Source organism: Xyrauchen texanus, chromosome 2 (genome assembly GCF_025860055.1).
Source record: "Xyrauchen texanus isolate HMW12.3.18 chromosome 2, RBS_HiC_50CHRs, whole genome shotgun sequence".
NCBI classification, from domain to species: Eukaryota; Metazoa; Chordata; class Actinopteri; order Cypriniformes; family Catostomidae; genus Xyrauchen; species Xyrauchen texanus.
This window is the reverse complement of record NC_068277.1, coordinates 49,233,319-49,257,584: the sequence shown is the minus strand read 5'-3', so window position 1 is coordinate 49,257,584 and position 24,266 is coordinate 49,233,319. Positions and strand designations below refer to the sequence as shown.

General features: G+C 37.7%; 1 protein-coding gene across 1 annotated transcript; it reads right to left on the bottom strand.

Annotated features, from left to right (window-relative positions):
- Positions 1-295: 295 nt before the first annotated feature.
- On the bottom strand, positions 296-22,510 carry slco3a1b (solute carrier organic anion transporter family member 3A1b). The gene is made up of 10 exons (XM_052152264.1): positions 22,121-22,510; positions 19,743-20,202; positions 10,099-10,197; positions 9,567-9,827; positions 8,380-8,544; positions 5,254-5,452; positions 4,884-5,019; positions 4,402-4,574; positions 2,701-2,765; positions 296-1,699 (listed from the first exon to the last, which is right to left on the bottom strand). Exons 1-10 carry the CDS (start codon positions 22,274-22,276, stop codon positions 1,323-1,325), a joined length of 2,091 nt encoding a protein of 696 aa, XP_052008224.1. The 5' UTR covers positions 22,277-22,510; the 3' UTR covers positions 296-1,322.
- Positions 22,511-24,266: the final 1,756 nt, after the last annotated feature.

Below are 24,266 nucleotides of genomic sequence, written 5' to 3'. Positions count from 1 at the left end.
GCATGGATGATTGTTGGTGCCAGACGCGCTGGTTTGAGTATTTCTGTAACTACTGATCTCCTGCGATTTTCACACAAAACAGTCTCTAGAATTTACTGAGAATGGTTCCAAAAACAAAAAACATCCAGTGAGGGGCAGTTCTGTGGATGGAAATGCTTTGATGAGGGAGATCAACAGAGAATGGGGAGACTGGTTCAAATTGAAAAAGTCTACAGTAACTCAGATAACCACTCTGTACAATTGTGGTGAGAAGAATATGATCTCTGAATGATATTCTGAGATGCGGGTTGGTGCTGACTTGGTGGCACGAAGGGGACCTACACAATATTAGGCAGGTGGTTTTAATGTTGTGGCTAATCGGTGTATATGCTAATATTCTTTATTTAAAAAAAAAAGAAAAAAAAAAGACAATCCAAAATTAAGCCTAAGAAAGGTGCTTGTATGTAAATTGGGGCTAGTTTTGACTTATGGAAGATTAATTGTTCAGTTTTAGAACTGCAACCTAATACTGGATGTCCCCTAATATGATAATAAGATGCATTTCCTCTCCATATATCATATTTTCAGCATATACTGTATAGTTCTAACTCCTGACTACAGTAACAGTCAAATTCATTGGCTCTGTTTATTTAAAGGAATTGTTCACCAAAAATGAAAATTCTGTCATCATAAATTCCTTTTCAGTACAATGGCAGTAGATAGTGCATCACTTTATAGCCTAAAAAAGGATCCTAACTTCATAAAAATGTGCCACATTCCAAGTCTTCTGAAGGCATACAATATGCCTTGATGAGAAACAACCCAAAATGTAAGTCATCTTTTGATTAATGATCTTGATGTCCCTTTGCTCTAAAAACAATGCACATTTTGCATGAACATGCGAGCCGCTGTGAAAGTCAAGAATTTCTCTGAAAAAGTGACTTAAAATTCAGGTTTTTTCTCACAAAAATCTATCATACCTTTTTATTTATATAACACACTAGTCGCATGGACTACTCTTATGATACTTTTTTTAAAGCTTTAAATGAATGTATTAGCTATTGTCTTTGTATTGAGATGTCGAACCGCAATATTCATTAAAACATCTTCTTTTGTGTTGCGCATAGGACAGAAAGTCATACAGGTTTGGAACGACATGAGGGTGAGTAAATTATTACAGAATTTGGATTATTAGGTGAACCATTCGTTTAAAACACCCTGGATATGCTATAAGAGTGCCTGTTTATCCCAGGCAGTGGGAATCTGCGGAAATCTGTATAAATGAACTTTCTTTTGAATAAATGCATTGATAAGATTAAATTAGCATGTTCTTTGGGGTGAGACTATATGGCTGACTCCATGTTCTCACTCCAGGCATGGTCATCTAGGTTGTAAATGAACTTGGTGCGACTGGAGGGATTCTGTGCAATGTCCTTGCCCATGTTGTCCAGAGTGAGGTTGGAGGCGAACAGCTGGCTTGGTGTCAAGTAATCCTCACTGTTCTTAATGTACCTGGAGTAGTTCTGACGCAGACACTGCCAGGTGACAGCATAGAGAATGAAGGCGCTGGATTTGAGAACAATGGCAATGCTGACGTAAAGGTAGCGGTAGGAGATGTTGTCGTAAAGCATGCAGGCCCCCGTTGTGCCACATACGGAGCTCCATAATAAGCAGGTGGAGTCAATCCCAATGCCAAAGATCAGAGGTGGGGGAATAAAACCTGGGACATTGGTGGGGAAAATTGGTGGAGGTCAATAAAACTCCAGCCCGGGGACTTTAAAGGGATAGTTCACCCAAAAATGAAAATCATCTAATTATTTTATCACCCTCATGTCATCCCAGATGTGTTTGAATTTCTTTGTTCTGCTGAACACAAAGATATTTAGAAGAATATTTCAGCTCTGTAGGTCCATACAATGCAAGTGAATGGTGGCCAGAACTTTGAAGCCCAAAAAGCACATAAAGGTAGCATAAAAGTAATCTGAATGACTCCAGTGGTTTAATCGATGACTTCAGAAGAGATATGATAGGTGTGGGTGAGAAACAGATCAAAATGTAAGTCCTTTTTTACTATAAAATCTCCTCCTTGCCCAGTAGTTGGTGATATGCACAAAGAAAGTGAATTGCCAAACGCAAAGGAAGAAGAATGTGGAAGTGAAAGTAGAGATTTATTGTAAAAAAAGAGTTAAATATGAATCTGTTTCTCAACCACACTTATCATATTGCTTCTGAAGACCTTCAAAGTTTTGGTCACCATTCACTTGCATTGTATGTCCCTTCAGAGCTGAAATACGCTTCTAAAAATCTTTGTTTTTTGTTCTGCAGAAGAAAGAAAGTCATACATAACTGGGATGGCATGAGTGTGAGTAAATGATGAGAGAATATCATAGTTTGGGTGAACTATCCCTTAAATGTAAAAAAAAACATTTACATTTTTGTATCCTATTCCAAAGAACAAAATAAGGTTTCTTTCAAATGTCACCAATACATTTTGTGTTTGAAGATGAAAACAAGCAAGAACAAAAATAAATAAATAAATAAATAAATTGTACAACAAATTAGTATTTAAGTTATATTAGCATAAATATACAAGTTATATATTGTAATTGATCATTTCTAACCAAACCACATTGTAACAATACAAGCTTAATTCAGGCTAAATGTAATCATTTAGAAACACCCAAATTATACCTGCAAAAAACACTTATGCAGATATCTTACCAAGCAGCCGTAGCAACAGAAACAAAACTCCAAGTGCATAAGATTTCAGCTCTGGACTCACAGTTCTAAAGACAACAAGGAAAGAACATGAAAGTGTGTTAGTTTAGTACTACAGTAGGTTATTATGAGAGGTATATTCAGATGCTGAAGCACTACATTGGCTCCAAAAACATTGGGATACTTAAGCCAAACTTTAACAGTATTTTAATATAATTACAACGAAAATGAAACAGAAAGCCAAAAGGCATCTACAAGACGAATGATGCGAGACCTTTTATCAGAGCTAACTTCACTGTTCTTGGCCATTTTTGCAACATTTAACCAGGTCCCAAGATTATTTTTATTGAAGTATCCAAATACTTTTTTTTTCTAAATTCTGAACAGTATATCTATTTTTTTAAACATTTAGAGCAAACAATTTATTTTTGACAAATGTAAGTTTAAAATGTACATTTATTTTTGATAAATCTTTTGCTTAAAAAGTGTGCTTATGCTATCCGTATATTTCCTTTAAAATAAATGGTAATTAGTTTGAAATTTGATCTAATGAAATTACATTCACACATTTTTATGTGTGGCTTAAAAATAGTTGCTGCACATTTTTTTAAATCAAATTTAAGACTTCTAGAAATCTTTTTTACAACTTGAACAAATAATATAAAAGGTGTATGTACATTCCAGGAAAAAACTCACACAATCTCAAAATAAATAATGTATCAGATTATTTTTCTTAAACATCAGCAAAACAGAGTATCTGCAAGTTTAAAATAAAATAAAATAAAATGTTTTTGTGTTTTCCACTTACAGTTTTTTACTAAATGAGTTCACAGAAGAATTATATTTAATTATTTATGCATCATATTAACATTTATTTATATACAAGTATATAAATAAATATGAATTAAAGGTTGACCGATATTGGATTTTGCTGATATTTAAAATCAGTATTTTGAATGTGTTAAAAATATGTTCTTAGTCTTTCCTTCTTGTGACTGGGCGGCCCAGACTTAGAGGCTATAAGAGTCCAAATTTGAATGAACTCCCATATGCAGTTTATTGTGAAACCAAAATACCAATTCTTAGCCAGAAAAACGGTGGACTTTTAACTATAAATAAGATTGAAATACACCAGGGACTCGTATTTTGAAATGTATGTGCTCCCAGCTCACACATGAAATATAATATGCAAAAATATAAAATGTATTACAATATAAACACTATAAAGTCATTACATTGTCATATAACAATACAACGAGCAGTGCTAATTCATCAACAATAGATCATCGGCTATCGCTTGTCATAAATGTCTGGTACTTACTGATTGTGAACCATTCTGAACTGCTGGAAACACTGTATCACAAGCCTCCTGCGAGCTTGGATAATGTGCAACAGTGGCGCGTCTTCGCTTGGAAGCACGCAGCGCATGCATACTACATATTTATTGAATTAAATTGTCAAGCCTTTTGTATTTTAATAATCAAATTTGGCAATATCGTGATTCCTCTTTAAAAGTTAATTAATACTTCTGATATACCGTTTTAGATATTTACATTTTGAAAACTGAATTTAAGACTTGTTAAGGACCCGCAGGACCCCTGTTAATTGTCCAAATACTTTTGGTGTCAACAAATTCAAGATGACCTTGACTGAATAAGAATGATAACCCCTGCAACGTGGACCTAAAATTACATTCGGCATTACCTGATCAGGATGATAACAGATGGAGTCTGGGCCATGGCTCCGATCATGCTGCAAGCACACACAACTGCCAGGAACGTGAGGAAGGCCTGCTTACAGCCTGGGCTGGAACACTTTCCTGGTGATGCTGTACCCAGACCATCTCCATGGGCAATGCACTTACAGCCTGTCAGATTCTGAGAAAGGGAGGGAGGAGGGAGAAGCTGAGTGCATATTTTATGAAGGATCTTAAATGCTGCTCTGGGGATTTCCAGGCATCCATCCAGAGAAAAAAAGAACAGAAAATCTTACATAAAGGGAACTGATGTATTTAAAAGAGAAAACTATGAGTGTGCCCAAATGACAAAGATTTGAACTCTAAAAGAACTCTTACAACTATTACCTCGGGAAGCACTTAAGCAGACGCCTGTCTTGAGTTTATTGATCTGTATGATTTGTGTAGAATGGATGATTCTGTCTATGAATGAATGTAGGAGGTGACTCACATTTCTAGTGCAGCCAGCCAGACAGGCCGAGAGGTAGGTGATGCCATTGGATCCACAGACAGGGCTTAAATAAGATTTGTAACAATTACAGCCTGACACACATCCAGCATCTGCCCGCTCCCATGACCCTAGACTCCTACATGGAGAGAAAGAATAGAGGATGAGGGAAAAGGAAGGATCACATATTCCATGCCCTTCAACTTCTAGTTTAATGAGCAAGAACCTCTGTAAAATGAATACTACAAACATACTCAAAGTGCTTTCGTGTTGTCAAGACATCATGCTCTAAGTGACTGTATTTATTTTCAGTTTGTTGTAGATCATCACTCTGATTAAAAATGTATTAGAGGCTTTTAAGCACTCTACTCACTCATTGCCATATGCAACAGTAACACCAGCGACTGGGCCAGTATCACAGCCAATGAAAAGGAAGGAGACGTAGCAGGATGTAGAGATGATATTGACTATCATGGCCAGGCGTATAGACCCTAATGCTGACAGATCCAACTTTTTCACTAGGAGGCCACCCAGGAATATACCCAGACAAGCGCAAGGAATTGCTGTCATTCCTATAAACAAGAAGAATTCAAATTAATAAACATTTCAATTAATTTGAATTCAATTTAAACAATATGTACATATGAAATGGCTTTTTATAACTTGATCATATGCTTTTCATGAGATTTTAAAGGTGCTGTAAGTGATGTAAGCCTTTCTGAAATTGTTTCCAAACTTAGAGCTGAAACATACTCTACGCAGACGCATCTTGCAACACAAGCTCGATTTAGTTTTTCATTCATTGTTGCGTTCTGAAATGTGTCTGACTGCAACTGCACGTTGCATTCTCAACACTGCTGCAAGGGGCGCGATAGCGAGATTATTGTGAACTGTACGAGAAGGGTCTGTCTGTGTCCTGCAAGACACGCCCACTACAAGTTACGCCCCATTCAGGGCTGGCCTGGGAAGAGAAATTGGCACGGGATTTTACATTTTCGCTGTCCTTTTCTGCGGTGTTTTGAGGTCCATTCTGCATAACGCGGCACCTCATTTTAGCTTAACGTGGCCCATTCAGCACGTTTCTGGGAAAATGCCCGGAATGCCAGATTACCAATCCAGCCCTGGCCCCCTTCATATAACCAGCGAAATGCTCGAGTCTTGCAACAGTTGAATGTCAGATTCATTCATTGTGTTTGTTGTGTTTATTTGTAATCCTGCAGCAACCCTACACCTATCCCTACCCAAAGATAAAAAAAATTAAGTTTGTAAAATTATTAAACACACATAAACTTAAAAGTTATCTTGAATAAAATCATGGAGAAACGGAGAAACTTGATGAAAATGAAGAGGAGAAGAAGCTAGCGTTATGCTAAGCTAATTGGCTAACCGGTTAGCTTGTGAGCAAACTGGAGAAAACACAACAGAGAAATATTCATTTATATCTTTGGTTTAATAATATGATATGTGACATATAATTTGAAAGTTATTCTTGTCATAGTTACATAGTTGAGGTAACATGAAACATACAGGGAAGGCATAGGCTTTTAAAAGTTATTTTAGCCAACAGAATTGCTTTTTGATCCAAGGGGGCACTACTTGGAGTGGGCATGTCATTTAGTGGGTGTCCTTGTCATCTTGTGAGATGCAGAAAAATACACTACGAACTGTCTGCTTCTACGGTGAGTTTTCTTTTTCAACTCAACTACTGTAATGGCGAAGCAACAGTTTGAAAAATATTGCTGGGCAATATTTCAATAAATTTACCTGAATAATAACACATCCAGTTAAAGGGCACAGACATTTGAAGGTACCTCTATCGCCCCCTGGAGTACTGAGGTTCCACCACAGTAACACAAGAATGCAGGTTTAGCATGTTCAATTGGACCGCACGTTGGCAATATAGCTGTTCAGCCGTGACGTCCATTTGCAGGCGAACCCGGAAGTCTAATTCGCAAAGGGTTCCCTATGGATATTCCTATGGTTTATAATGGGGTTTTTGAACTTATGAGTAAGATAAGGTCTGTGGTAAATATTACTTGATGATATGATTAGTTTTACAACATAAATGTATCACTTTAATGCCTCAAACATGAATGGCAAATTCTCTTCTGGGTTTTTGGACTACAACTCTATGCAGTGGCTAAGCGCTCGCATCTGCGTTCACGTACTGGCGTAGAGTATGTTTTGGCCTTTAGATACTAAATAAAACATTCCCCTCTTTCCAAATTCTGCCCTCTAAAGATACCATTGAGACCGCTATGATCAGAGATGGAGCAGGAGAGCAGCAGCCTGTCATCTAAATGTTGTCAAAAGCAGCATTAAGAAAAATAGCATTCTTGCACAGCAGACGACTTCCAGTTTCACATGTATGGGCTGCCCTGTGAATGTGCAAAATAATTGAGAGGTACAAAGTCTTCCAATGGGCCTATTTTTTTACTCACTCTTATGACATATTTCTGCCTTAACTTAGCAGGTTAAATCTTGCAAACTTGTTCAGTTTTAATTTTTTTTTTATTGTTTATGGTACATTTATATCACTAAACTTTGTGTTATATTACCTTGGCATTAATAATGAAAAAGAGGAGGTCTGGGTAGCTCAGCAAGTAAAGACACTGACTACCACACCTGGAGCAAGTTCGAATCCAGGGTGTGCTGAGTGACTCCAGTCAGGCTTCCAAAGCAACCAATTGCCCCGGTTGCTAGAGTGGGTAGTCACATTGGGTTGACCTCCTCATGGTCACTATAATGTGATTCTCGCTCTCAGTGGGCCGCGTGGTGAGTTGTGCGTGGATGCCACGGAGAATAGCGTGAAGCCTCCACACTTGCTATGTCTCCGTAGTAATGCACTCAACAAGCCACGTGATAAGATGCGCAGATTGACGGTCTCAAACGCGGAGGCAAGTGGGATTCGTCCTCCACAGTCCGGATTGAGGTGAGTCACTACACCACCATGAGGACTTAGAGCGCATTGGGAATTGGGCATTCCAAATTGGGGAGAAAATTAAAAAAAAAAGAAGAATCCAGCAAACTACTCAACACTGCTGCAATGTGGTTTCAAATACAGCTGCTAAGGGAGTGACAGTAAAGTTGCCATCTTTCTCTTTTTTGACTGCATCCATCTCTCTTTATTTTCCTCTTTTGGAACGTTATGGACACATAATAGTGGATTTCTTTCTTTTGCTGCTGGAGCAAATGAAAACACAAAAAATGTATTTGCTATGGTCTTCGTTTAACCTCTATACACCAGTGACACATTTGACCCTACGATAGTTTACTTTCACAATTTAAACCCATAAATGTGAAAATGGTCCATTGGCGAAATAAATAATCTGACCATGGCCTGTGGTCATATTTTTGTCACAGAAACAGGTGTGATATTTTAAGACACCTAATTCATTGATAGGCTGTTTGTCAGACATTGGGACATTTTTTATGTGCCATTCCATAAAAAAAATAGCTTACAGCCCCTTTAAAACAAAAGCTAGTTTTCTTGGCCTACCTAGGAGCTGATTGGCAGAGGAGGTTGAGAGGTTGAACTGCTGTTCAAGATATTTCCCAAGGAAGGCAGCAAATCCAGCCACCACGGCAATTTCCATACAGGCAGCAAGAATGACACAGGTGAAAACCGGGTTGGACAGCAGATGCTTAGTCACTTTAGGAATAACTAAGAACGAATAAGACAGGAATTAGTAGAAAATGGCCTTTCAATTGCCATGGTGAGATCGTTAACATTTCTATTTTCTCTGTCTATCGAAAACCTTTTCAGAATGTCTTTTCACAACATTTTGTGAAGTGCCACTAAAAATGATTTGTTCTCTAACAGTAAAACCTATTTCTAACCTTCTTTCAGTAATTGGTCAACAACAATTAAGACTGCCTCAGCAAACAGCACCAACTATGAACATTTCAATCATTCTAAGGGGCCGTTCAGACCAAATCTAAAAAAGCTGAACACAGCACAATGAGTAGAATAGAATGCAGAGTTCAACTTGACTCGCCATATAAAAACGTGTCACTCTTGCTTGACGTTCTGAAAAGACAGGAGACATGGTGCAATGGTCAAAGATGTCCGTCTAGCCTAGCGCATGTTTACATACTGGTAGATAAACAATTAAAACATAGCCCAGAAATCAGCAAAAACAAGTTTGGCCCCTTAAAGGAATATTCCAGATTAAACACAAAGTAAGGTCAATCAATTAAATACATTTTGATTTGCTTCTCCTTTTCTTAAAAAAAAAAGCATAAATCAGGGTTCAAGTGAGGCACTTACAATGGAAAAGTATGACGTAAACGTTAAAATACTATTTCAAAAGTATAACAACCAGACGTGAACAATATGCATGTTTTAAGAATTAATGTAAGTGCTTTTATAAAATTATAAGCTTAACATTTCTGCCTCTAAAAAGGAGGGATGAGTCGAAAAATTATGCCACAAACGTTGTCGATTTACCTTAACTTGTATTGAACTATATTCCTTTCGCAACACATAACTGTTAATTTCACATTGCTCTAACATACACCAGCAGGGTTCACACACTGATTCACAATAAACCCACCATCAACTGGAATTTGGTGTTTGAAGGGTCGGTGTGAACTAGCCTTTCTAAATATAATACAATTTATTTCATGTCAGATTGCTTGTAAAAGCTAATGCATAACCTCGGTTAGACTCAATTTCTCTCTCACTTTGCAGATGCTGGCAGCAGGTTAGGCCAGTGTTGATGTCTACGTCATCTGAGGCTTTTACTCCTTCATACTCCTGCACCAGCTCAGCAGGCAGCATGGCCTGCTCACTCTCACCCCCTGGGTCCTCCCCAGGCTCATTCAGTGACTGCGGGAACCCAAACATGAAAAACGAGGAGACGAAGAGGAAAAGGCCACAGATGATAAAGCCGCCCCACCAGGCGCCAATCCAACGTGGGTCATCTGGAGTAATGTCCAGTGTGGCTAGAGAACAGAGGTCTAATGAGATACAGTGTTCCATTCCATTCCATTCCCTTTATTAATTTAGCAGAAGCTTTCATCTAGAGCGACTTTTAAATGAGTTCAAAAACAAGTGATTATTCATGAGGAGCTAGAGTAGTGTTATTGCTTACATTTATATAGGTGGTGATTTGAGAACAGTTCTCTTTAAGTAGCACCCATTTTTTATTCTTGAAATTTTTCAATGTAACGTTCAGCATCACTGTATGTTTTTGATGCCAGTAGAAGTACTTACTTGTGTCAATGAAGACTGCATCAACATAAACTTTGGTGCACAAAGAGCCAAGAATGAAACCACATGCTGGTCCAAAGACTAGTGTAGAGAATAAGATGCCTGTATTACAATACAAAAATACTAAAGTCAAAGAAGTTACATAAGGAAAATACTTTCTTTTGTAAAATACATTCATGCAGAGTCTTGACTAAATTGTTGTCATTTCAGTTTCACTTCAGCTGGAGTGTGTAACTTCCCAGCTTTAGCCCTCACAGATGTGCTCGTCTATAAATATTAAGTATAATTGTCAGTTCATGTACCACCCTCGTTGTTTCATTGAATATCTTGGCCTCTGAGTGGACTAGGAGCTCAATTTACAGTTGAAGTCAGAAGTTTACATTAATTTAGGTTGAAGTCATTAAAACTAATTTTTTAATCACTCCACAGATTTAATATTAGCAAAGCCGAAGAACACCATCCCAGCCGTGAAGTATGGGGGTGGCAGCATCATGTTGTGGGGGTGCTTTGCTGCAGGAGGTACTGGTGCACATCACAAAATGGATAGCAACATGAGGAAGGAAAATCATGTGGATACATTGAAGCAACATCTCAAGACATCAGCCAGGAAGTTAAAGCTCAGTCACAAATGGGTCTTTCAAATGGACAATGACCCCAAACATATCTCCACAGTTGTGGCAAAATGACTTAAGGACAATAAAATCAAGGTATTGGAGAGGCCATCACAAACCTCTGACCTCAATCTAGGGATGTACCGATGCCATTTTCTCTCTTCCGATCTGATTCAGATATTGGAAATCTCAGTATTGGCCGATCCCGATCCAATACCAGTGTTGTTTTTTTGCATAATCAGTTTAGAATATCTTCACATTATTGTGTGGAACTAATTAGGTGTGCTCTTTAATATGTAAAGAAACCCAAACCTCAAACTACACATTATTTCAATATAAATATTTAGCTTATTAAGAAACACTTTATTATTAACTAGTATACTAGATAATGTAGCAGCTAAATTAACAGTACTTCTAATATAAGTCATCAGGACAAGAAGCCTTGTATCTGGACTTTACCAGATTCAGATCTCTTTTTTGTTCAATTTAGTTATAAGACATCAGTCCACTTTTCATTCACAGTTATTCTTTTGGAACCCAGTCAACATAATATTTATTTTAGCTTGACAGCAACGAACATGACTAACACACTGTATTGGCTTTGGATCGGTCTCGTCGGACCAATACCTGATCCATTTAAAGATTTTGGACATCTCAGATGTAACATTGGATTATTTTCCACTTTTTAAAATGTCTATGTTATTTTTTTAAAGTTTTAGCAAGATATACTAGAACATGCATCTGTATCTCACTTGCTCCTCAAGCAGATGAGCAGGCATTGTGTGAGGTAAGGGAGGGGTGAAGTGATTTCTTCCTAAAACAAAGACTGTGTTTACATGGACACCAGAAAAGGACTTATTTAGAGAAAGCTGCATTCCCATTAACATGCACTGTATAAGCAGTGTACACTTTTCTCCCATATACATGCAGATCGGTCAGTAAGCAGCTTTTTCCACAGCATTATAATTTCCCAGTGACGCTTGTGTAAATACCAAACATGGCATCAGAGGAAGACTTTGCCCTTTTATTCTCAGTTGCCCCAATTTATTTCCAGATATTCCAGAGTTGTTGCTGTTTGTTTTCTTACCTTTCTATCGTGGACAGCAGTGGAATTGGGACAGTTGATATGGTACATTGGTGTGTATAAATGGGCACCGTTTATAGTGTATGTGCTTTTCCTACTGTAATCCCAGAAATGTTCAATTCTTTCCACTGTTGTTGTTGGGCTCCATCCTATGATGTTTGTTATCTAGTCTGTTCACATACATGCGCACTCTTCAAACACTCATCAGAATGCCTCTTATGTGTTTACATAGCCACATTAAGCCGCGTTCTCGAGGAGAAACCTAGGTGTGTTAAACCACTTAATCTTAATCCCTAAAGCGGCATAAGGAAATTGCCATTCTTGTTTACATGACGTTTCAGAATGCAGCTTTCTGCAAAATCCCTGGAATAAACAGTTTTCTTGTACATGTAAACGTGGTCAAAGTGAATGCAAATCACCTGCAGAACAAGCAAGGACTGCAGGGCTTTGTAAGGCTGGGATATCATCGAAATGATTATTTGGCCACTTGATTTCCTAAAGAGCGCATCATTAGACTAATTTCACGCTCGTTCAAGGCTGCACAATTAATCAAAATAACATCAAAACCATGATATAGTCATTGGTGAAAGTACACTGCAAAAGGCTGTGATTAAATTAAATTAAATTAATGTCCTACATGGTCTATGTGTGTTTCAGAGTGAATGGCATGCTGTTCTGCATGCTAAAAATTTGAATAAAAACAATAATAGTAATAATAAGGCAGTGGCTATTTGCAATAAGTGTAAACAGCAACAAAAAGCATTGTCTTTGCACTAAGTACAAAAAGTGTTAGATACAATTTGCTCCCCTAATTAAATACTAACATACAGGGACATCACTGCAGCATGTTTATTGAGTCCCACAGACACCCTACACCAACCCATACCCCTAAATCTAACCCTTAACTTCCTTTACAAAAATTAACCATGGTTTTACTTTCAGTAACCTCAGTATCACCATGATATTTTGTCATAAAATCTTAGTAACTAAAACATTAACCACGGTTACTGTATTAACACCATGTTACTGTAGTAACACCATAGCTAATTGTATTAAAAATATATAGTTACAACAATACCACTATAGTAAAACCATGGTTACTTTTATCCGAATCAAACCGTTCTCTCAATTCCCGACCTTTACCATGACCAAATCACTGCGAGGAAATCAACCTTTGTATTTATTTTTATTTATTATTATAAGTAATTAAATATTAAAAGGAAAGACAGGAAACAGGATAGGAAAATGTGGGACAAAAGGTTGATTAGAACCCGGGTCATCCACACACAAAAAAGCATATCTAGACCATCGTTACACCCCATGCCACTGCAGTAACACTAGTGGGTGCAGTTTGCCTTAAATTTCTGTTTTTCCACCAGACTATTGGGATTGTAAATAGATACGTTGTGTGACAGGTGCTATTTACACCTAGTGCAAATATTCACTCTGCCATAATAAATGAGCTCCTTATTAAAAATAGCTCCTTTACTGGCTTCTATAAATAGTCAAGACCATCATTGTAATAATAGGCACTTGATGAGCAGACACATTTCTGTGTTGATTATTATACATTGGTTGATTATACAACTAGAGTAATTATCTGTCGTGGGCTCATTCCTGTTTTTAAAATAGCCATGATTTGCTACTTGCTAGTCAGTTGCAGGTGCCATTAGCGGTAGGAGCATTTGATTGGACAAAAATTGGTGAAGTGCAAGATGACTCATCAATATTTTTGGTCTGTTTTCCAGGAAGAGAAAGACTGTAAATTGTAAATAAGTATATCTACTTAACATTTACCATGTTACACTAGCATATGGTCTCAAACCTAATAGACATTGATTAAAAACCACAAAAATCTATTTGATTTCATGGGGTCTTTAAACATTTACATTCAACCCCCTGGAGCAACTTGTAGTTAAGTGCCTTGCTCAAGGACACAATGGTGGTGGCTGTGGGGATCAAACCGACAACCTTCTGCTCACCAGTTATGCGCTTTAGACCACTACGCCACCACCACAGACATCCCTTTCTGTATATGCCTTTGTGAAAGATGCCAATGCATTTCTGTTCACCAAAGGCCCTTTGCAATCGAAATCTGAACACAATAACTAATGACATTATGGCTACAAGCAATAACTGTTTCCAAAGTGGCCTTTTAGGTCTGTGCTAGTTTTCATTATGCTTAAATAAGAAAACGACTATTATAGAGACATATGATGGGCCTAGATTAAAAGGTTACCCAAAAATAATGAAAGAAGAGGAATAGAGAAAGACAATCTTAAAAGAAGCTTTTATGGGTTGAGCTGACATTAATGTTCATAGGCAGACAAGTCGGCTCTAAGCAAGAGACATCTGATACACTGCTGAGATGGGACACAGCAGATATACTGTGAAAAGTGCACACAGACAAACCAGCTGACATTCACTATATTTCACACTTCTCACAACACCTCATACCAACCAATCAATTCCCTCTAGACCACTATGTAATTACAATAGTCATATACTAATCTATTTCCATGCTATGAATTTAATTTCAGGTGCTTTCAATACACATTTGATTTGACAAATTCCTTTATTGTCATATTAAGAATTATTGTCATAGTGAGACAGAAATCGTGGAAAGGAGAAGAAGGGAGAGAGAGAGAGAGAGAGAGAGAGAGAGAGAGAGCGAGAGCTGCCAGAGGAATGATAGAGCAGCCAGCATACATTAGTTCACAGCAAAAATAAGAGGCACTGAACACCATCATTGCTTCTTATTTACCCCTTAACAACATGAGATAAATAATAATTGGACAATTTCCCACATACAAAAGCATTCTGTCAGGGAGTCTAGTGTGGCTTATAAATAATTTAAATTAAAAAGTGCTGTAATTGCTGGAACTGACAGGATTGGTGGTAATGCTACATGATATGCACAACAATAATAATAATTCCTTACATTTATAAAGTGCTTTACATAGTATTGGAGGAATTTTTCCACCACCAACACTAGTGTGAAACATCCACCTGGATGATGAGACAACAGCCATAGTGCGCCAGTACTCTCACCACACATCAGCTATTGGTGGAGAGGAGAGAGTAGCGTTATAAAGCCAATTAATGAATGGGGATTATTAGGAGGACATGATTGAGAAGGGCAAATAGGGGGAATTTGGTCAGGACACCCCTACTCTTTTCAAGAATTGTCCTGGGATTTTTAATGACCACAGAGGGTCAGGACCTCGGTTTAACATCTCATCCGAAAGATGATGCCTTTTAACAATATAGTATATACTGGAGCATTAGGACCCACACAGACCACAGGGTGAGCAACCCCTTCTGTCCTCCCTAATACCTCTTCCAGCAGCAAACTTAGTTTACTCCAGGAGGTCTCTCATCCAGGTACTGGCCAGGCTCAACCCTGCTTAGCTATAGTGGGCAACCAGGCAAGAGCTGCAGGGTGATATGGCTGCTGTAAAGCTCCCTACTATTCCTAAAGTGCACCGACCCAAATGTTTACAAACAGAGGGGTTACCAGGATTGAAAAAATCGGCGCAAAATTAAGCTATACTACACACAATCTGTTTTAGTGCATATCTTTTTCTAAGCCAGGAACCCAGAGATAGGCACAGGGCCCCTATTAGACTATAGGGCTATCACATAAAAGTTACTTAAACCAGGTCAACATTAATAATATGATGATGATATTATTATTATTTATTATTATTATTATTGACAGATTCATATATCAGATCACGGTGATTGCCTGGTGATGAGTGACAGGTGTTTGCTTGTGAGAAGACGTGCTACACGAGTAGGCAACTGAGACGAGAGAGTTTTTTAAATGAATCTGAAGTCACGTTTGTATAGACAAGAGGTAAATTAATTTGTTTCTTCTTCTAAGCTGTTCCAGACTTAGGTGCTACTTTTAGGGCTAAAATGCTTTGTGAATTACTCTTAGTAAAACACATTAGGAGTCTAAAGTTATGAATAAAGCCTCTTATAAGATTCTTTGTGAATCTTATACCCAGGTACAAATTTTTGATATGCTCATTTGAACGGTATGAGAACAGTATTTTAATGTTATTCTCTGGTTGTAAGTGGCTTTGGATAAAAGTGTCTGCTAAATGAATAAATGTAAATGTAAACAGTAGGCCTATATAAAAGAAAACATAACATATTAGGCTACAGGGGGTCAGGTGACCTAGAGAGTTGAAATAAAAGCTATTTTTGTGAAACTATTAGAATTTAAATTATGATATGATTAGCAGAGGCAACATAACTTTTTTTAATTATTATTTTTATTTTTTTTTATTTTTATTATTATTTTACCCTTTTTGTGAACTATTGTAGTACATCCAGTGTATCCTATCTGCGGCTAGTCTTGGTAAATTCAGAAACAAACTGATTCATATCCAGACCTTTTGTGATTTTCTTTTCGTGTGCCAAAATGACCAAATCTCTCTTCCTTGAATGCAGCATTGATCTTCGGAGAGGGGTGAGAATGCGGCATTTTTTTAATGAACGTTCTAGTTAGGACTGTTCGTTTTTTATTTAAGAGGCTACTGGAGGAGTTTTGAGACCTAGTCAAAATAGACTTAGATAAATGTATTTAATTAAATACTACTATTTTTCACAGTCTCATTTTTACTTTAAGACCGGGGTAAAGCAAGGAAAACTAAAATTTACCTCAACAAGGCGGGATAATGAACGACTCTAGTCTCATTCGTAGAGGTGGAAAAACAAGTTCTTTGTGAAATGCAAGATTTATTGTATTAAAATTTAAATGCAAAAGAAAAGGTATGAGTCTGCTGTTTTTGTCAATTTTAAGTTTTAATTTAAAATGTTTGCGATTTTAATATAAATGCATGGTTAAATATTTTTCCACTTAATTGCTCAAGCAAATTAATATATACATCTGTATAGAAGTAATGCATTGAATACGTTGATTAAATTGGGTTTTAACGTGAATACGTCATTAAAGAGTGTATATGTGTACAAAGAGAATCGCAATGCAGACAAAACTTTTTTTTTTTTTTAAATAAAAGTTGTTGATAACTTCTGGATTTGAAATAAAAAAAATAGTGAGTATGCCTATGTGTTTCTGGTACAGTACAGCCGCGGATCAGTTAGCCTACAAAGTAACGCTTTTCTGACATAATGCACTTTTCCTGAGCGCGTACGCCGAGCTCGCGTGCACTGTGAAACAGCGCCAAAACTGGATTTTTGTTGTGTCAGACCTCACTCATCTGCTAGCGATGGAAAAATATGCACAAAACAATCCACTTTTAAATTGTAATTTATCATCAGATGGACAGATTATTTCTCAAATTCTCAGGGGAGGCAGAGCTTATCCTAGGGGAGGCACTGCCTCCCCCAGCCTCCCCCTAGACACGCCCCTGTTTACAAACACATTGCAGGATTCAATTGAGTGCATTACAGACTATACAGTATCTTATATTGCCTTACACTGTAATACTTAAAAAGAATAATAACAAAAAAATAAGCCTCTCTCTGGATAACGTGGTAACAAATGAAAACCTTCACTGTGCAGGTCCCTAATCCCGTAGCATTGCCACTGAAGTGATCCCTCGCATGTCGGCAGCTTAGAATCAGAGCCAGTGATGCCTGATTCCTGAATGAATCACTCTTTTGAGTCGGTTATTTTCAATTAATTTGCCAAACGGCTTAGCACAATGTATTTGTATTATTTGTATTGATTCGTGATTCAGATGAAATCATTCAGACAGCTCGCTCATGACTAATTTGTTTGGAATTTTTCTCAATCTGTAAAACTGTAAAGGTATACTTTACAACACAGAGAACTAAAAGGTTGCTGGACGAAGTGGAATATTTACCAAAGATAAATTAAACCAGACCATATATTCCATATACTGCATAAACCAGCATACTGTTTCTATAGCGACAAAGATTGTCCTTTAAGTTCAACACTTTTGAGTGCAGCTTGTGAACGACTCTAGTGAAGACTTTTCCAACCAAAACAGTATCAAAACAGTTAAAAACATTTAATGTTGGACGAGAAAAGGAGTAAAATTAGTTAGTGACCTTTATACTAATAATGTCTTTTTAAGTTTCAGTCAAATGTCAGAAACTTATGATATAGATAAACGTAACTTTTTCAAATATTTACAAATTAGAAGCTGGATCAAGAGTCAAACTAAAGAGAGTTTCCCACACAGACCTGAGGAATCTTTGCTTGAAAAATGCATTTTTAACTCCAAACGCAATAGAATTAAAGGTTTAATATCTTCGGTGTATAAAACCACTATTGAAAACTTACCGGCTTATGCCAGATATACAAACAAAACAAGGTGGGAATCAGATCTTGGATGTACTTACACAGAGGAGAATTGGAACAGATTATTGGAATTGGCACAAACAAAATTGGTGTCTTCTAAACACAGACAAATTCAATTCAATATTTACCATAGAACATATTTTACGCCATACAGGTTAAGTAAATTAGGAAATGACATCTCTGATCAATGTCAAAGATGCACCATCTCTGTCGGAACTCTTGTCCACATGCTGTGGAGTTGTACCCGTTTGAAGCCATACTGGTCTCACATCATCATAGTAACCTCTCGGGTTTGTGGACAGGCTCTGGATTCCGACCCTAGGATCTGGTTGTTGGGGGATGTAACCTTATTGAAGATGAACTCTAACATGACACATTTTGTGCTACTAGCAGCAACGGCTGCCAAGATGTGTATCCTGAAGGATTGGAAGAGTGCCACCCCCCCCAGCCAAAAACACTGGGCTAATGAGCTCCTGTCGTACTGCACCCCAGAAAAAATTCTACATTCTATTCGAGGAAAACTAGATGTCTTTGAACTGATTTGGACTCCTTTTTTGAACACCCTGACCCAACTTGACATGGCCACAGACTAGACATATTCCTATGCTTATTACTGTTTATTTCTATTTTCATGATTATATAATATCTTGCCTTGTGGAGAGAGAGCTGTGTGTTTTTTTTTAATTTTTTTTTTATTTTGTGTTTTGTAAAATGTTAAAACTATAAATAAAATATTTAAAAAAAAAAATAAAAAAAAAAAAACATTTAATGTACCGTGGTAGTACTATGGTGCATGTAAATTAAATAAAAATGATAATAAATGTCACGCTACAGTAGGCCACTTTTTTGACAGAGAATTTTAAGTAACCTCAGCTAGTGCTGAGAATAAGACAAGCAACAGCAACAATAGATTTTTGTTTTACATCTTTTGGAAATATTTTTTACAGCTGACTATTTTTGTATGTCATAAAGTATATATCCTATAAACAAATATAAAGTAGCTTAAATAGCGCAAGCTACTTTTGACATGCAGCTTGTAGAATAACTACTTTAAAAGTGTAGCTTTCAGGTTAGCTTAGCTAATTTTATCAGTTGAGTAGTTGGTTGTTTTTTGAGTAGCTAGCCTTCTCTAATCTGTAAGCAGTCATGAAAAGGTAAAACGTAACTAGTTAGTATACGTAACTAAATAAATGACAGCCTTTAATGTCTACCATGCTATGACCTCAGACTGCACAAGTTGGGTGCACTTCAGATGCTAGCCTTGTGATTAGCATTAATACGTTGATTACGGGAGTTCAGGGCATAGATGTATTGAAGGAAAAAATATTGTGTGTGTGTTTGTGTATGTATGTGTGTCCGTCTGCAATTTGAAAGGACATCGTTTTACATCGTACTTACACTGTAAGCTTTCATTTAAATATTTTAATAGTTTTATAGTCGACAAGATGTCACAAGCTGTCTTCCCCGCTTTCCTCACTGTATTGTGGCCACCCATTTTATATCACTGGATATAACGTGGCTGGACAGAAAAATAGATTAGGGCAAACAAATTAATTAAAAACAATTATCAATCTATCTAGTAGACCATCCATCACACTTTCTCTGCCATTCATCAATCGACATCCATCCAAGGAGTGTAGATCATTCTTACCAATATAAAGTGAGGAGTCTTCTCGTCTGACATGGTCATCAATGTAAGACACACCCAGTGGCTGAAGGGGTGTTGCCCCAATCCCCAGAAGCATCTGAGCTCCAATCAGCAGCAGGTACATCATGTTGGTATTGGTTTTATTTCCACATATATAACTAGGATCAGAAACCCCAGCTCGACTTGTATTGGAGCACATATCCCTTCCCTGTCCCATAGGTCGTGACTCTCCAGACTGATATTCATATTGGTGGGTCAAGAACTCTGGCAGCGCTGACAGTAATGCTCCCAGTGCCATTACAATGCCCCCACAACCAATCAGCCGTGGCCGATGGGCCCTGGCCCCAAAGTAGCTGACAAACAGGATGAGGGCAAGGTTGCCAATCTCAAAGCTGCTGGCAATCACACCCACGTCAGCGCTCTGTAAGTTGAAACGCCGCTCTAGAGTGGTTAGAACACTGACCTAAAACATAAAAAACAATACATTGTTACATACAGTAGCTGACTGTGAGATCTCCAAACATACTGAGTACCTGGTGCACTTTTGAATTGATAGAAAATCATTAATTGTCATAAACAATTTATTTTTGACATTGACATTGTTATTTTGTAACCTTTGAGTAAACAGCTGTCCGTTAAAATTGTCAACTTCTATGGTCATTATGGTACAACAAAAAATGCTTCATAATATTTGGTCAAGTTTTTCAGTGTGCAAGACTAGTATGTGATTAGTCAACATACATTTCGACAGGTAAAAAAAGTATGTTCTATAGGCATGCAGGTGAGTAGTATGAATACATTAATGGACATACTTCATCCAGAGATCATGGGCATTGTACTGTGATCAGAATATATGATGTAATAACAGCAACCGTGAACATAATTTACTCTGGTTTTTGTAAACAAGTTTAAATAAACCCCAAGGAACAACTTTCTTGATATATGTAGCACTCACAGTTGAAATGAGTTGCCGACTTCCATTCTCCACCAGTACAGTAACAGTACAATAGATGCGCACCTTAGAATCACACCAAACTGAGTACGTCATTGTGGTATTTCTCGCCTACTCTTTTATGAATATTGAGGTTTCGGACAGCCTACTCCATTGGCATACTCTTTTTTACATACTATATAGTGGAAGTATGTGAATTTGCCGGTATGCAAATCTACAGCAGTAAATTGTTCAAAATTGTATTCCCCTAATTCTTATCTTTTACATTTTGCATTCTAAATCAACCTGCTGATATACATTAGACCATGCATTCTCATGACAAATAATCATGCAAGTTAGTGAACACTGCTGATGTATAGCTGTAAAATACTATGTATTCATCATATCAAGTGACTTTCACTGATTACTGATTCTGGAAGTCAAAAAATTAAACGTGGAGGACAACAGTTCACAAAAAAGAAATAAATCCTCTTCTAAATAAGAATAATTCATACCACCTTTTTCTGCCATCTTGGCCAAAAATAACAAGTAAAACAAACAAACAAACAAACAAACAAACAAAAATCATATCAGTTCTCATATTTTGATTCTTTATTTAGACTAAGTTTTCTTAAATCCATTTAAGCAACAATAAGTCCAAATCGTTTAGATTATCCTAATCAAATTCATGTGACATCAAGTAAACAAGAGTTAGGTCAGAGGTAATCCAAAAGTAATCAGTTAGCCTACCTAAAATATACTCCAAAGAATAACGTTACTGATTGCAACTCTTAAGTAATCCACCCAGCAATGGTCATAAAGAAGTCAGTCAGAAAAATGACAAGAAGATATAGTCTTGGTATAGGAATAGGTATATATGCAAGAGGTATAGATAATATGCGTTTTGGTATAAACAACGTTTATTCTCTAGGATTGGATCACTTGGGTTTTGTGCATGACCTTTCATTCCTAAAAACCTGTTATAGAGCAACAATTTAACGACTGCGGTTTGAGGCAGTATCCTTCATCAGGTCAGACACTCTCTTTCACTTTACCTTACTCTCAACCCTACAGAGCAGATGTATTCATGTAATGATGTAACTGCGTGCATCTGTCTTCGGCGCGTGCAGAGAGTGAATGTCTGATATTTTTGACATCTTTTGATTTCTCAAGATTACGTGCATCTGTGGTAATCCGTTTAGACTTGACCACTAAGCCATTCACAGGACTGCTGATCATTCTTCATAATACCACCACTAAATAATGTGGAAATAAATCAGTCGCAATACTGCACGCTAGAAACCGTGTCCCATGATCGTGTTGATGTATTTTGCTTCAGCAAAAAAATAGTATGCGTGCGCACCGCATAGCATTCTATGTCAATATAATCCAAAACAGACAACACGCACTGGAAATAGTATGAGCTGCATGTTTTAATGCCCATACTCACCAAATAGGCTCCTACAGTTCCCTGTGCCAACATTAAAGCACATTCTGATATGAGGAATATTTTGATGTTGGAGAAGCATGATGTCTTCTTCTGGCACTCGCCTGGCTCACTGTCTGGCGTGCTTCCCTCCGCGAACATCGAGTGTTTCACCTGCATCCTCTGATGCGGACTGCAGCAAGCCGAAAGACAGGCTCGGACAGATGGTGACCATTGAGGACGAGTGCTTAGATGGATCCTCAACAAGACGTACACGATTCCATTAATATCGCCTCCGCCTCCGCTCCGGTGAGGATGAGACGTACAATCGAGTCGTATGAAATCAATATTTTTCACCCGTTTATTGTCAGCTCAGACTACGCATTTCAATTTGCAGATCCGAATGGTCCAAAGGATCCGTCGGGAGTACTACGGCAGCTTATTACAGCAATAACACTGACTATCACCGACAGACGGAAACTGCGATACGATATTACGTGAGGCTGTTACAGTCGCCAGTTGCCTTTCCGTGGGGAGCGTTTGCCGGTGTAAAAGGGTTCAGGTCATGAGACGCGATCACAGCCTGCACCAAATGATGACCTCTCTCTTTTCCCTTTCCACTTTAACCACTCACTTTGTCTGTATCATCCCCCTCCCATAAACACCTCAATAGATGGATGGATGGATGGATGGATGGATGGATGGATGGATGGATGGATGGATGGATGGATGGATGGATGGATGGATGGATGGATGGATGGATGGATGGATGGATGGATGGATGGATGGATGGATGGATGGCAATAGGGCTGCATGTTATTCACAAATAAAAAAAAATCGAATGTCTCAAAATAAAACAAGTGCAGTTGTTTCTGAAATAATAAGTCTTAAAAGTGCACTTCACGCAGGCAAGTTCACTTGTTTTTTGACGACTTCTACGAATGTAATATTTTATCCACTAAGAAGAAATGCTGATGCGGGTGAAATTACTGGAGACCGGAAATTAATAGGTTTTGTTTTTTGCTCAACAAATTCCAAAAAATATTTTCCTCTAGTTCAGTGTTCCCAACCCTGTTCCTGGAGGCCCCCAAATCGGCACATTTTGTTTATCTCCGTTATCCTCCAGCAAATAATCTAGCACTTTGAGATCAATGTCCCCAAAGACTAATTGGAAGGATTTTCACCCTCTACAGTGCACAATATAGTTAAAATATTCAAGGAATCTTGTCAAACCTCAGTTTCACAGTGAGTGTGATTGTAGGTAATCACTGGTTTTGCGCTGAAGGTCTCTGTGCTTCAATACTCTGAGGCAAAGACAATTTACTGCTGCCTGGAGAATGGACTCAGCAATAGCATAACAGTATATCTCAGACTGTCTTAAGAGGCAAGGTTGATTTAGACAGACAGACACACACACACACACACACACACACACACACACACACACACACACACACACACACACACACACACACACACACTCACGCAAAGAGAGAAGAGAGAGAGTATTGACTGTTTGTTTTTTCTGTTTTATCCACCCCACAGAGCAAGACTCACCACTCCTTGTGTTTTCCCATCTGTCTATAGCTCTGCTTGGGCCTTACAGTTATTCATATTAAAGCAAACAAGGCTGTTCTCTCTTTTTCCAACTCTTGAATCACTCCACCATTTTCTTGCTTTTTTTTTTTGTCTTAAATGTCCACTATTAAGTTTAAATTAAATAATTTAGATAGTAGTGAAAACTAGCACTAGGGCATCTTTGTTGTAATTCAGTCTTGGCATATGTATCTTGCATCGGACTGCTTCCACAACAACACATCAATGCTTACTTTACCTTTAATCACTTTTGTAGCCTACCCAGTAGCAGTGACCAGTGAGTTGGCAAGAAGAGAGAGCAGGCCATGCTCCGACGACTTTGAAAGTCCAAAAAGCATATAATGACAGCATAAAATTAATCCAAAAAACTCCAGTGGTTAAATCCATGTCTTTAGAAGTGATATGATAGGTGTGGGTGACAACAGATCAATTTTAAGTACTTACTTTCACATTCTTTTGTTTTTGGTGTTTCACATTCTTTGTGCATATCGCACCTACTGGGAAGGGAGGAGAATTTAAAAGGGACTTCAATATTTAACTGTTTCTCACCCACACCTACCACATTGCTTCAGAA

Excerpts from the sequence above, each read along its gene's own strand:
- slco3a1b (XM_052152264.1), bottom strand. The coding sequence starts at position 22,276 with ATGCAGGTGAAACACTCGATGTTCGCGGAGGGAAGCACGCCAGACAGT. Across the intron at positions 8,545-9,566 it reads CTGCTGCCAGCATCTGCAAA|TTATTCCTAAAGTGACTAAG; the intron begins GTGAGAGAGAAA and ends ATTCGTTCTTAG. Across the intron at positions 5,020-5,253 it reads ACTGTTGCATATGGCAATGA|GAGTCTAGGGTCATGGGAGC; the intron begins GTGAGTAGAGTG and ends CTCTCCATGTAG.